The 15,062-nt window shown below is 34.9% G+C and overlaps 1 protein-coding gene across 7 annotated transcripts in view; it reads right to left on the bottom strand.

Annotated features, from left to right (window-relative positions):
* YAF2 (YY1 associated factor 2) overlaps positions 1-15,062 on the bottom strand; it is a 66,270-nt gene that overhangs the window by 30,764 nt on the left and 20,444 nt on the right. For 2 of the 7 annotated variants that reach the window (XM_082422657.1, XM_082422662.1), the window contains exon 3: positions 11,693-11,764. The exons of 2 other annotated variants lie outside the window; for them this stretch is intronic. In XM_082422657.1, coding sequence (XP_082278783.1) covers positions 11,693-11,764 — 72 coding nt within the window. Of the gene's footprint in view, positions 1-11,692; positions 11,826-15,062 lie in introns of all 7 variants that reach the window. 3 more of the 7 variants (XM_082422659.1, XM_082422661.1, XM_082422658.1) reach the window with 2 other exon arrangements.

Here is a 15,062-nt window from a genome sequence, read left to right as displayed (position 1 = left end):
ACCGCAATGAGAAGCCCGCACGCTGCAACGAAGAGTAGACTGCGCTCACCCCAATTAGAGGAAGCCTGCACGCAGCAACGAAGACCCAACGCAGCCAAAAATAAATTAATTAATTAATTACAAAAAAAATTGAGATACCTAGAAGACACGACGTGGAGTTGCCTAAATAAGTGTCTAATGTTTCACACGCAAAAAAGTGGGAGATGTTTACATCTAACTTATTGAAAACACTCACTGTTTTACAGCCACATCTTAAACATGCATATGGTAAATAGCAAGACCTTCCAAATGCCAGTATCAGTTAAACTATTACACCAACAGGTGATTAAAACAAGACAGACACGGTTTTACCCCTTAGTTAGTTTACAGTTTAGTGTGAGAAACAGAAAAATACACAAGTAAGTAAAATATATGCACTATGGGAGAAGTCCAAAATGGAGGAAGACATTTAGGCAGACATAAAAACTACCTTAACATCACCTATAAATAACACTCAAATGCTGCACTCACTACGCTGGGTGACATGCACTGACCATAATGGGTATTATGAACATGGGTTGGGAAGAAGATAGAATGGGATTGAGATTCTACTGGAAGGGAGATGGAGTAACAAAGAGGTAGTTTAAGAAAGACTGGAAACTCCAAACAGGTACGGAAGTTAAACAAAAATTAAGACAAGAAAACAGGTAGCCCAGGAAACCCCAGAATCCGAGCATTTATATATTCAGAGCCCAAGTAATCTCACGTTATAAGAATAAAGTCTGGCACTCTTTGAAATAACTTACAGAAGATTGTTCTGCTGGTACTGGGACATATGGATAACCATTAGAGGTTACAAATTCATTTACTGAGAATAATCTTCTTAAATGTCCCTCATCTAGGAAAGATGAAACCAAAAAGCTATTAAAATGTCAAGTCACGTGTCTTGTACCTTAGTTATGGCTTTATTTTGCAGTATGTTCATTCTCAAATAGTATCAACTAGGGGAAAAAATGGGTTGATTTGAAAATCTCTAAGCCCTTAGTATCTTAGAGAATGGATACTCAATCCCCATAAAGTAAGATGCTAAATCTCACCTCATAAAAAAGAAGTCTGCATGTAAGGAAACCTTCTGCTTCAGAGCAGTGACTTTGAACCAAGAAAGGAGAGGTTTGTTACCCCGCTGGGGTGAGGGAGATAACAATGACAATAATGTACAGTCGACCCTTGAACAACAGAGGGCTTAGGGGTGACCACCCCCATGCAGTCAAAAAACTGAATATAACTTATAGTTGGCCCTTTGTATCCAGGGTTTCTGCACATCCATGGATTCAATCAGTGGCAGAATGTGTAGTACTGCAGTATTTACTATTGAAAGAAATCCACGTACAAGCAGACCCATGCAGTTCAAAGGTCAACTGTATAATGCTACCTCCTATAGCCCATGTAGAAGATCTGAGTCTGATATTCCTATAGTCCATGTAGAAGATCTGAGTCTGATATTCTGATGAAAGGAGGAGCTGATACTCTGATTAAAAGCTTATAGGAAGGAAACTTTACAATTTATCTAAAGAAATTAAGTAGGCCTGGACATGAGAAAACATTACAGAAAGACCTATATGGTCTGTCAAATTTAGGAATGCATAGTAGGGTTTCAGGTTACCAATGATCAATAGTAAAGCTAAGCACCTATGAACAGGTGAAGCAATAAAAGAAAAAAAAATACTCAAAGCATCTTTAATGAGAAGTAACAGACGGAGAACTATATAAAACCAAATGTTTTTCAGATGCTCCAAGTCTGCACTGTACAATACGGAAGCCATATGTGGGTCCTGAGCACTTGAAATGTGCTAATCCAAATTGAGATGTGCTCTAAGTATAAAATACACCCCAGAATTTTAAGACTTAATATGAAAAAGATTGTGAAATATCCTGCTAAAAATTGAAAGGGTAATATTTTAGATATATTGAGTTACATTTTAATTTTTTAATTTAGCCACAAGAAATTTTAAAATTATATATATAACTCCCTTTCGTGGCTTGCATTATATTTCTATTGAACAGCGCTGTTATAAATTAGTCATGTTTAATGTGAAGCCTTAAGTTAATATGACTATTTTTAACATTTTCATTGAATTTAATAGTTTGTTCCTTTAGTACTAAATTCCACTTGGGTACATCCTGAATAAGATGATTTTAATGTGAAGAACAATGACAGCTTACCAGACTGTCCAGAAAACAGACTGAATCAAATATCTGGGGAGGGGCTTGAGCCAGGATTGTTCCACCCAATGTTAACCAGGCTCTCTTCATGTTATCTCTGGCAAAAGGGTTACATAGTAAGAAAGAAGCACTATGTACACACAGAAGAGGATTTGACCAATAGTTTAGCCAAATCCATCCAGGATAACAATAAGCTTTGTTTTAGGATTTTTCTCAATTACAATTCTAGTGTTAAACTTACAGTGTAAGATAAATATCTTTCACTGTGATTTATTCAAGCTTACCCATTCTTAGCAATTTTCAGATATTCAAATTCACCCTTTGGGGAAAGAGCTCACCTAATTTCAATTTGCTATAAAGGAAAACACACCTCTCTCATTAGGGTGAAAGGAAATAATTGTATTACTTTTTATGAGATACCATGACAGATTTTAAAAGATAGTGGAATTCTCATAAACACTAATACCATCTGGAAACGTTCCATGGTCCATCTGGAAACTTAAAAAGAATGTTGTTTTAGGAAATTAAGAATTTCACAAACAAGATACAGAACATAAAACTTTTACAAGATAGCACTGACTCAAAGACAGAGAATGCAACATCTGAGAAAAACAATTGAACTCTCCCAATATTAGAAGACTACTAATTTTAAAAAAATGTATTGGACTCAGCACAAAGAAAATTATATTGGATTTTAGGGATCCAATATTTCCTACAGATTAAAATATTTCTCAAGTCAGAATTCTTTGGCACAAAACAATTCAAGACTTCATATATAATTCTCAGTCAAACTGCCTTAGACTTTGGTAATCAGTGGAAGAAATGGAACCAGTGGAAGATACCCTAGATGACTTAAGGAGAACTTTGGGCTCAGGTGCTAGTTGATTTTGAGAGTGAAGTGTCAAAGTGCATTCATTTCAACATCCAGGGGTCTACTAAGCACAAGGTATTAAACTAAGTTTTGGAGATATAATGGTGAACAAGCTACAATCTCTGACCATTACAGAATTTACTCTCTCATAGTTTTGTAAAAGAATAAGAAGTAGGATTGCCATCAATATTTCATTGCCCGTTTCTCGTGCCCCAACTCAAGACATTTCCCCCTTCTCCTATTTGTATATGGAAGGGAAACGGTGGGGATGGAGAAACAGGGAAGAAGAGATAGGGACATAACATACTGAATTAAAAGTATTTTTCTCATCTCTTTCCCTGTTCAACTCTGAACTCCTTAAAGAGAGAGGATGAAACCACCCTATCACCAGCACCTAACCCAGGGTCTGGCACTTATCTGCTGCTCACTATCCCAGAACTAGACTAAATTATAGCCATTTTGCTAGGGCCACTGCTTTTTTCTTTTTCTATATAACCAATACCAAGAATAAATAAAGATTAAAACAATAAAGGTCAATCTTTCCAGTGTTTCCTTTTACAAAAATAATCATATACATACATTAAGTGCAGATGTTTAAAAGCTATAATGTACATATTACTTCACTTATATTACTTTTATAGTAAGGAAAAACATGCAGTTCCATAAGCTAGTTTCTTTTTACCACTAACATTAAGATCTCCCTCACCTCCCAACCCCATCCAGAGGTAACAACTACCATGAGTTTAGTGTAAATGAGATCATATTGTATGCATCATTCTGCAATACCTTTTCCTTGCATTTATGAGGTCTCTCCATATTTATAAACATCAAAAGGTGGCATGGCATAGTGGACTCTGGAGCCAGGCCACTGAGGTTCAATCCTAGCTTTGAATCCCAGCTCTGCTATTTACTACCTATGAGAGTAGGTAGGGTTATTGACCCCTCTATGCTTCAGTATTCCCATCTATAAAATGGAAATAATGACAGTACCTATTTCTAAGTTCTCATGAGGACTAAAATACTTAATGTTTATAAAATGCTTAGAACAATTCCTGGGCATAGACAGTAGAATCTGTTTCTTAAATTAAAAAAAATCACGGACAATAACCTAATCATAGACCTAGATAATTCTTCATTAAGTAACTATTTTATATCTTATTTTATTTATCCATGCCTCTTATTGTAGACATTTAGATTTTTTTCCAAATGAATATCCCTGCATAAATCTCCCTGGGCAAATGTTCAAGTTTCTCTAGACTAATACCTTGAACAGTAATTGCTGGATACTAGGTATGCACATTTTAAATTGTGTAACACTTATCTGATCCTGAGCTTTGCAATCTAATGAGTGAAAATCGATGGTTCATAAGCTTTTAACTACATTTCCCTACAAATGAGGCTAAGCATCTTCTCAGTCCAATTTCCAGTTTCCTCTGCTGTAAATTGCCTTACTATCTATCCATTGTTCATTTTATTTGTATCACCTATAGTACCTCTTTTGATCTTTACATATTCTGGACACAAATCCACTGGACATTACAGACATTATACATATCTCCCAGATGTGACATTATGTTTTAGTTTGGTTTATGATGCCTTACAGTAAACCTAAGTTTTTCTTTTTGAGGTAGTCAAATCCTTGATGGTTTTTTATCCTTGAAGGTTCATTCTTTTTTTCTTGACTTGTTAAAGAAGGCCTTACATACCCTAAAGATACATATTCTTCTATACTTTCCTCTTTTTTAAAAAGTTTCTCATGTTTAGTGTTTAATTCAACTGGAATTTATTTCTGCATATGGTCTGAAGTAGAAATCTAGTTTTCCCCCATATAGAAAAACCAATTCAACAGTCCACATTTTCTTTCCCTGCTGATAGAAAATGCCATCTCTAGCACCTACCAACTTCTCAAATATATATGGATCCATTTCTGAACTCTCTATTGTTATATTAATCTGTCTTTTCCTGTATTAAGACTATACTACTTTAAATACCATAAGGCTTTACTTTTCTTTGAGGTATAATTTATATAAAGTATACAAGTACTCAAGTACTATGTACAGCCTGATTTTTAAATATGTATACCCCTGTGTGATCCAACTCAGACCAAGATATTAACATTTCTCATGCTCCAAAATGCTCCTCATACCCCTTCTCAGTCAGTACCGTGCTTCCAAGATAACCACTATTCTGATCTCGATCACCACAGATTAGTTCTGTTTTTGAGCTTCCTAGAAATGAAATCATACAATATGAACTCTTTTGTGTCTCACTTCTTTTGCTCAACATTTAGTCTAGAAGATTCACCTCATGTTGTGTGTAGCAGTTTATTTTTTTTCATGCTATGTAGGATTCTATTCTAAATATCATAATTTTAAGATTAGTCTAGATATCCAACAGCGCAACTCCCTCTTCCTTGTTCTTTTTCTTCTTTCAGAGCTGTCTTGGTTATTCATGTGCCTTTACTTTTGTATATGAAGGTCATTTTCCACCAAAAAAGAAAAAAAAATCCTACTGGGATTTTTGTCTGAAATTACATATAAATCACAGAGAAGTTAATTTTTTAGCAATATTTATACTTCCCACTAATAATTATAGTATATCCTTTTATTCATGTCTAATTTTATGTCCTTCAATAAAACCTTGGGTACTTTATAGAATTTGCTGTAAAAGAGGTATTTTTCATTTTCTAACTGGTTGTCGTCAATTTGAATGTTGAGCTTGTATCCAGTAACATTGAATTCTCTTATCAGTACAGTCTGTTGATTTTCTAAAAAATTTTTTCTAGGGATATGTTCATCTCATTTTTCTTCCTTTCCAATCCTTTTGTATTTTATTTCTATTTTTTTCTTATTAGTAGAGTTATATTTGTCTTATTCCTGATGTTAAAGGGAATGTTTCTAAGGTTTCGCCATTAAGCATGACACTTGCTGTTTGAAAGACAGCCTTTACTGGAAGAAAAAAGTTCATTTCTCTTCATGGTTTGAGGGTTACCTTTTTAAAAAACATTAATGAGTGCTGAGTTTTATCATATACTTTTACCAAATCTTTCAAGATTTTTTTCCCTAAATCTTACTGTATAAATTACACTGATATAATTTTCAAATATTGAACTATCCTTACATTCTTATCTTAATTAAAATTTTTCAAGAAAAAATAAAATAATAAAATAATAAAATTTTTATCTCTGTTCATAAATGAGATTGAATGTAATATATTTTCCCTTGTATATTCTTTTCAGTTTATGTTTCAAGGCTAAATTTGTCTGATAAACAACAGGGCAGCTCTCTCTCTTTTTCTATTATCTGGGTCAGTTTGTATAAAATTGGGATTACCTGTTCCCCATAAGTATATGTGAAATTATGATTATAAAATCACAATTAAAACTACTCCTTCTGATACTACTTCACACCAATTTTAGGATGGCTTTAATCAAAAAGAGAGATAGGGCTTCCCTGGTGGCGCAGTGGTTGGGAATCTGCCTGCCAATGCAGGGGACACGGGTTCGAGCCCTGGTCTGGGAAGATCCCACATGCCGCGGAGCAACTGGGCCCGTAAGCCACAACTACTGAGCCTGCGCGTCTGAAGCCTGTGCTCCGCAACAAGAGAGGCCGCGATAGTGAGAGGCCCGCGCACCGCGATGAAGAGTGGCCCCCGCTTGCCACAACTAGAGAAAGCCCTCGCACAGAAACGAAGACCCAACACAGCCAAAAATAAATTAATTAAAAAAAAAAAAACAAAAAAACCAGTGAGGTGTGCAGGATGATTCTTTAAATAAAAAAAAAAAGAGAGATAATGAAAATGTTGGTGAGGGTGTAGAAAAACTAGAACCTTCATACATTGCTGGTGGGGAAGAAAAACGGTACAGCTGCTCTGGAAAACAGTCTGGTAGCCCCCCAAAAGGTTAAACAGAGTTACCATATAACCCAGCAATTCTACTCCTAGGTATACACCCAAGAGAAATGAAAACACATGTTCACACAAAATCTTTCACACAAATGTTGGTACCAGGACTATTCATAATAGGAAAAAAATTTGGTTATAAAAAGGAATGAAGTATATTGATACATGCTATAACATGGCTGGACCTTAAAAATATTATGCTAAATGAAAGAAGTAAACCACAAAAGGCCATATACTGAATGATTCCATTGTGTGAAATGTGTAGAGCTAGCAAATCTATAGAAACAGAGAGTAGATTAGTGGTTGTCTAAGGCTTGAGGGTTTGTGGAGAATTGGGACTGACTGCTAATAGGTACTTGGTTTCTTTCTGAGGTGATGAAAATATTCTAAAATTGACTGTGGTAATGACTGAACAATTCTGTAAAAATATTAAAAACCATTAAATTGTACATTTTAAATGGGTAGGTGGTATGGTTTATGAACTATAGCTCAATTAAGTTGATATTTAAAAAAACTTCTTCTTGGGGAAATTTACTATAGCTTCATGTCTTAGTGGTTTTTAGTTTCTATGGATTTTCTTTTTCTTGTACAATTTTTGAATGATTTTTTCCCTAGAAAACAGACCATTTCACCAGGTTTTTAAAATTTATATACACATAAATTAATAGTAATTTCTTATGGTTTTAAAAATTACAATTACTATTTGTAATTATATCCCATTTTATAACTTTATTATTTGTGTCACCTGCTTCTTGGTGAGTACTTCCAGAACTTAATCAACTGAAAAGAACCAGCTTCAATTTGAATGAACATTGCTACTATTTCTATTGTTGATTACTTTCTATTTCATCAAATTCTACTTTTATTTTCATTTCCTCTTTCCTTCTTTCTTTGGTTTTACTTTTTACTTTTTTTAGTTTTTTGAGCTGTATATCCGGGTCACTTATTTTCTTTCAACCTAATACATGCATTTAAGGTTATACGTTTACCCCTAAGCACCACTTTTCTTATATCCCTCAAGTTTTGATACAATGCTTTTGTTGTGATTCAGTTCTAATTATTTCATAATTTCCACTATTTTTTTTAAATCCTTCAAAATTCTTAGTCATCTTTTCTTCAATATTGCTTCCCTACAATTCTCTGTATTCTCTCTTCTGGAACTCTAATTAGACATACGTTGGAGCTTTTCAATCTATTCCTAAGGTGTCTTAGTTTTTCTTTTCTATTTTTCATCTCTTTATCTCCCTGTACTCTAGTCCTGGAAGAGTTAACCAGTTTTATCTTGAAATTAACAACTTCTCTCTTTAGCTACGTCTAATCTTCTATTTTGCCCAATGATTTTTTTAAAATTTATTTATTTATGTTTGGCTGCATTGGGTCTTTGTTGCTGCATGTGGGCTTTCTCTAGTTGCGGCGAGCATGGACTACTCTTCGTTGCAGTGCACGGCCTTCTCGCTGTGGTGGCTTCTCTTGCTGCGGAGCACGGGCTCTAGGCGCGCGGGCTTCAGTAGTTGCAGCGCACGGGTTTAGTTGCTCTGTGGCATGTGGGATCTTCCCAGACCAGGGATCGAACCCGTGTGCCCTGCATTGGCAGGCAGATTCTTTTTTTTTTTTTTTTTTTTTAGAAGGAGGGACCTAGTATTTTTTTTTTTAATAAAGTCTCTTTATTCTTTTTTTTTTTTTTAATTAATTAATTAATTTATGGTTGTGTTGGGTCTTCGTTTCTGTGCGAGGGCTTCCTCTAGTTGTGGCAAGCGGGGTCCACTCTTCATCGCGGTGCGCGGGCCTCTCACTATCGCGGCCTCTCTTGTTGGGGAGCACAGGCTCCAGACGCGCAGGCTCAGCAATTGTGGCTCACGGGCCTAGTCGCTCCACGGCATGTGGGATCTTCCCAGACCAGGGCTCGAACCCGTGTCCCCTGCATTGGCAGGCAGATTCTCAACCACTGCGCCACCAGGGAAGCCCGGCAGGCACATTCTTAACCACTGCACCACCAGGGAAGTCTCCCAATGATTATTTTATAACTAGATATATTTTTCATTTTCAAGATTTCAATTGGTTAATTTATATATCTACATATATTTTTTTCTTGATTGCTCTTATTCAATTATAATAGAATATGCTCTGAATAATAAAAAAGGAATAGATATACTTTAATCTACTATACTTTTAGGTGAAATGTTCTTTGAAAAGTTCTCCATTATAAAATTCTTCTTTAATGTCAAAAAAAAAATACTTCTTAAGAGCTCTCTTGACTGCTGTTCTACCGAATGTTATCCCACTGTGCCTACCTGCATCAAGGCATGGAAAGAATAAGTCCTATTATTGCCATTTTAGAATTAGAGAAACTGAAGCACAATAAAGTTCTTTATAAAATACTTTCTCCCCAACTTTTCTTTGAAAAATATCAGAGCCACAGAAAAGTTGAAAGTACAATGTATACCACTGTACCCTTCACCTAGATTTAAAATTGTTAAAATTTTCCAGATCTGCTCTCTCTCTCCTTTTCTCTCTCTTTACATACACATATCACCACATCCAGATACCCACACATTTTTCTTCTGAACTCATCATGATATTTCACTTCTAAATATTTCAGCATGCATCTCTAAAGAACAAGGGCATTCTCATACCATATCACACTAAAAAAACCAGGAAACTGAAGAGTCGGCAGATTCAAATCAAACACTTAAATCATCTGACTAACTGTTCTTCATTTTGGCTTGTCTAATTGGACCTGAAGTGGTTCTCTGGTGATTATTTAGAAGTGACACTCAATCTGTCAAAAAGCATTTCCTTCCTTCAGTGACCTTGAAATCAGATTTCATTTACTGCTTCATCAGACAGGTATCTTAAATCCAAGCATTTCTGAAAAAATCAAGCAATAATCTTCTAAGATATTCCAACCTCAAAAATCAAGTATACTACTACACAGAGTCTTAAAGTGAATACAATCGAATTAACACTCTCAAAGCTATACATTCTTTTCTAATGTGCAATGGAAGTTTAATAAAGTGTATTAAACAATTATAATTTCACTATACCAGCTTTGAAGGAAAACAGTTGTTGGTCTTAAGAAAAATACACAGTACAAACAGGATTGATTAGCCAAATGAACCCGTTTTATAAATGAAAGAACTGGCAAGTATATTTGTGATTCTACATGAAAACTAATTTTTCAATGGGCACGATTTAATCTCAGTCACTAATGTTAGGAAGTAAGATAAAACACAATAAAATCCTATCCTTGCTCTCAAAGACCACACAAGTCAGCTTAAGAGTTTTACATCAGAAGAAATAACAATCAATACAACTTGAAGCTAATATTTAAAGCTAAACTGTGTCATACAGATATGAATTATACCTACAATCACAGAAATATTTAAGATCAAACTACAATCAAATAACAGCTAATAAGAGAAGTTACTATGTGCCACTAAGCACTGTTCTAAGTACATTCCAAGAATTAGTTAATTCAGTCCTCATAACAATCTCATTTTTCCACTGAAAAAGCAGAAATAACAGAGATGCCAGCATAAAAGGATTTATGTAAGGGGTAGGACCTGACCTCAACCTTAAAGTACAGAGAAGAAGAATGAAAAGAGGGTCATTTCAAGAAAATGGAAAAGCACAAGCCAAACCATAAATATGAGAAGTATCCTGGTAAGACCAAAACAAAAGTTTCAAATTGAAGAAATTAAGGCTGGATAAATAGGATGGGATTAGATTATGGGAGGCCCTAAGTGCCCAGCAAATGGATGAAATTTTATAAAACAGCAAGAGCACAGCACCACTACAGGTCTTTATGTGCTATAAGTGGTCTTTTAAAAATGGTAACCTGGTAACAATGCAGAATGAGTGAGAGAGAAATGGGAAGCAAGGAACTCTGTCCAATTCTAACATTTACATAAATAAATCGGGTTGGTACATGAGGTATCACAGCGCTCATAGTGAACCAACTATGTCACCCCTTCACATCAATAAGCCAATCCATTATGAACAATGAAGGGGTAAGTATAATTGCAACATACCCTGAATTATTTCCAAATATACCTTCAACGAAATTAAAAGGTACATTGAAAACTAGGTCAGTAAGAAGTAAAACTATGCTTGCTGTTCAGTACTATGCCGAAAGAATTTGGCCGAATTTGACATAAGCAGAAATTTTACAGTACAAGTATCTACTCCAATAAAACAAACATCACAAATAAAGGCATTAAAATAATTCAACATATAGCTTCCTCACACTGCTTTAGAACTATTACACTATTTATCAAAAGGTAATAAATATTTAATTTTTATAAACAGCTATTATGTAAATGTATACTTTAAAATTAATGTCACATTTATTCATATACCCGTTAAGAACTAGGTATTTATCATCCATACAATAAATTCTATAATCCACATCAAACTTACAAAAAGAAGCTATCCCAAACAACTTCCTCTCTTTGTAATTAAATGAACTCCTAAAGAGAAGAAATGTGGGAAAAAAATCTTAAGTCTGTGAAAACTAGATTACTTACCAGCAACTTGAGTTATCCTATTGGGTCTTTTCCCTCACAGATCCACCTCTCTTGCCCTTCTGTCCAGCATGAGAATCTTCCTGATGGGCATCCACTGGAACTGAGGGGGCATGCAGTACAGACGCATATGTAAGAAAGCTGGGGGGAGGGGATTTGGGAGATGCTAGAGACATGCTTCAGTGTGCTCGCTTACCTTCCTGAAATTGGAAATTTCAACGGTCCCTTGGTCCTCGAGGCATTCACAATAACTTCAAAGAATGTGGATCTGTGGAGATTACCCAATAGGAGAACTCCAGTTACTGGTAAGTGATCCAGCTTTTTCTTCTCTATCAGAATAAGAAAATTATTTAAATTTATTTGAGATTATTAATACATGTAGAACTACAGGGGACAGAGTTGTAAATTCATCAGATTATTATATATGAATGCACCAAAGTAAATACAGAAACAATGTGCTAACTATGAGGTCAACAGAAACTTCTGGCATTATCAGAAACACAAGGAAAAGAAAATGATTTGAATGGTTTCATTTTAAAATCTCCACTGTAACAACAGCTATATTTTAATATATAAAAAATGAGCTATCAGACTATTCTATCTCACTAAAACACCACCATCATTTTTTAATATTAGTAAAGGATAATTAGTTGATCAAAATCTACCATTTCTTAACTAGCCATTGTCACTAACATTGCTTGAATTTTGGTGTAGAGGCCACCACAGTGGATTAACAATCTGTTAAGACTTTAGATAAAAAGCATCAATGCAATTCCCATTCATCACTCAATAAGTCTTTAAAATAACCATTTGTCACCTACAACAAACCAACCACATACACATATATAAGTATGTCCACAAAAAAAAAAAAAAAAAAGTATGCCAGGCCACTGATAAACAATGATGCTGATTTTAATGTAAATACTTGTACAAAGCAGTACAGTAATATTTTTGATTAACTGTTATATTTTTTATTTTTATAGCAATAAATTATTTTATTTTACTTATTTTCCATTTCATTTATTTTTTTTACATCTTTACTGTAATTGCTTTACAATGTTGTGTTAATTTCTGCTGTATAACAAAGTGAATCAGCTATATGTATACATATATCCCCATATCCCCTCCCTCTTGCATCTCCCTCCCACCCTCCCTATCCCACCTCTCTAGGTGGTCACAAAGCACCGAGCTGATCTCCCTGTGCTATGCAGCTGCTTCCCACTAGCTATCTATTTTACATTTGGTAGTGCATATATGTCAATGCTACTCTCTCACCTCCTCCCAGCTCCCCCTTCCCACCCACCCCCCCATGTTATACTTTTTAAATTGGACCTGTCATTGAAAAACAAAAAACTATTTCTAACAGAAGAAAAGTCTCCTCAACAGAACTTTATTTCAGGTTCACATGAAGACTGCCTTTACCTTTAACTCAATACATATTAATCAGGTACATGTTCATTTTAATGTGCTAGAGCAGTGATGACTTCAAACACTAGTTCTTACTGAAGATACAGATATGTTTCAGTTATAGTCTTCCCTGCTACCATTATGCTCCTATTTAATAATTATTCCTTACCTTCAAGAAACATATGGTTTCATGGTTCTTCGTTCTATACAAAAAATTAAAGATAATGTATAGCTTTTCCTTTGTTTTAAGAGTAAACAGGATAAAATGGTGTATAAAATCATTACTCAACAAAAACAAATTGAAAATGTAATTCTAATGAAAATCTTAAGTTTCAATCTTGTTATAAGGTAATATTTGTATTTAGTAAAGGTTGACAGCACCATGTCAACCGATTTTTCCTAGATTCCCAATTAAAGATACAAATTGTCTTGGATAGATTATATCCATTTTTATATAAATCTGAGTTTTAAAAAATAATAGTAATTAATGCATTAGCTTTTTTTTTTGGATGAGTCAGGATCCTTTGTTTTTATTTTTTTTACTTTTTTTTTAACATCTTTTTTGGAGTATAATTGCTTTACATTGTTGTGTTAGTTGCTACTGTAGAACAAAGTGAATCAGCTATATGTATACATATATCCCCATATCCCCTCCCTCTTGCGTCTCCTTCTCACCCTCCCTATCCCACCCCTCTAGGTGGTCACAAAGCACCCAGCTGATCTCCCTGTGCTATGCAGCTGCTTCCCATTAGCTATCTATTTTACATTTGGTAGTATATATATGTCAATGCCACTCTCTCACTTCAACCCAGCTTACCCTTCCCCCTCCCCATGTCCTCAAGTCCATTCTCTATGTCTGCGTCTTTACTCCTGTCCTGCCCCTAGGTTCTTCAGAACCTTTTTTATTTTAGATTCCATATATATGTGTTAGCATACGGTATTTGTTTTTCTCTTTCTGACTTACTCCACTCTGTATGACAGACTCTAGGTCCATCCACCTCACTACAAATAACTCAGTTTTGTTTCTTTTTATGGCTGAGTAATATTCCATTGTATATATGTGCCACATCTTCTTTATCCATTCATCTGTCGATGGACACTTAGGTTGCTTCCATGTTCTGGCTATTGTAAATGGTGCTGCAATGAACATTGTGGTACATGTCTCTTTTTAAATTATGGTTTTCTCAGGGTATATGCCCAGTAGGGAGATTGCTGGGTCATATGGTAGTTCTATTTTTAGTTTTTTAAGGAACCTCCATACCGTTCCCCATAGTGGCTGTATCAATTTACATTCCCACCAACAGTGCAAGAGGGTTCCCTTTTCTCCACACCCTCTCCAGCATTTATTGTTTGTAGATTTTTTTCGATGATGGCCATTCTGACTGGTGTGAGGTGATACCTCATGGTAGTTTTGATTTGCATTTCTCTAATGATTAATGATGTTGAGCATTCTTTCATGTGTTTGTTGGCAATCTGTATATCTTCTTTGGAGAAATGTCTATTTAGGTCTTCTTCCCATTTCTGGATTGGGTTGTTTTTTTGATATTGAGCTGCATGAGCTGCTTAATGCATTACCTTTTAAATGACCAATTCAGGCAAACAGGGGCACTACACAGACCTCAATTTCTAACTGTAATACAGAGATAAATGCCAAAAGGGCCATCTTGTTAACTAGATTCCTAGTTAACATCTATTCCCTGAAAAGTAAGCAAGTACATGGCATGAAGGTCCTACGTGTTTGGACTGATGCAACAGATACAGGAGCAATAATCCAAATATTTTATCCTTATGGTATAAGCTAGTATAAAAGTTGTCATTAAGAACTAAATGATAATTTCCAATTTTAATTTATAGCAACACATGTAGTCTCCATTTAGACTCAGATCTTATGAATTGAAAATAAAATCAAATGCATTTTTAAAAATAATTTGCGAATCAAAATATCTTGAAAATATTTTAAGGTAACCAAAAGGTTCACTTAAGAGACCAGAATTCAAAGGTGTTTGTTGTTGTTATCATAGCATAAGCTCAACTAAGATGGATTTTATCAGAACAGCTGAGAAAAGACATTCCAGAAATTAGGATACTCTATTCAAAAGTATCCTCTGTAAGCTCTAATAATTGTAACTCCCATCCACAAAAAGGTACTCCTTAGTAAT

This window comes from Balaenoptera physalus (genome assembly GCF_965194825.1).
Source record: "Balaenoptera physalus genome assembly, chromosome: 13".
NCBI lineage: Eukaryota > Metazoa > Chordata > Mammalia > Artiodactyla > Balaenopteridae > Balaenoptera > Balaenoptera physalus.
The sequence above is the reverse complement of the archived record's forward strand: the minus strand, read 5'-3'. Positions and strand labels throughout refer to the sequence as shown.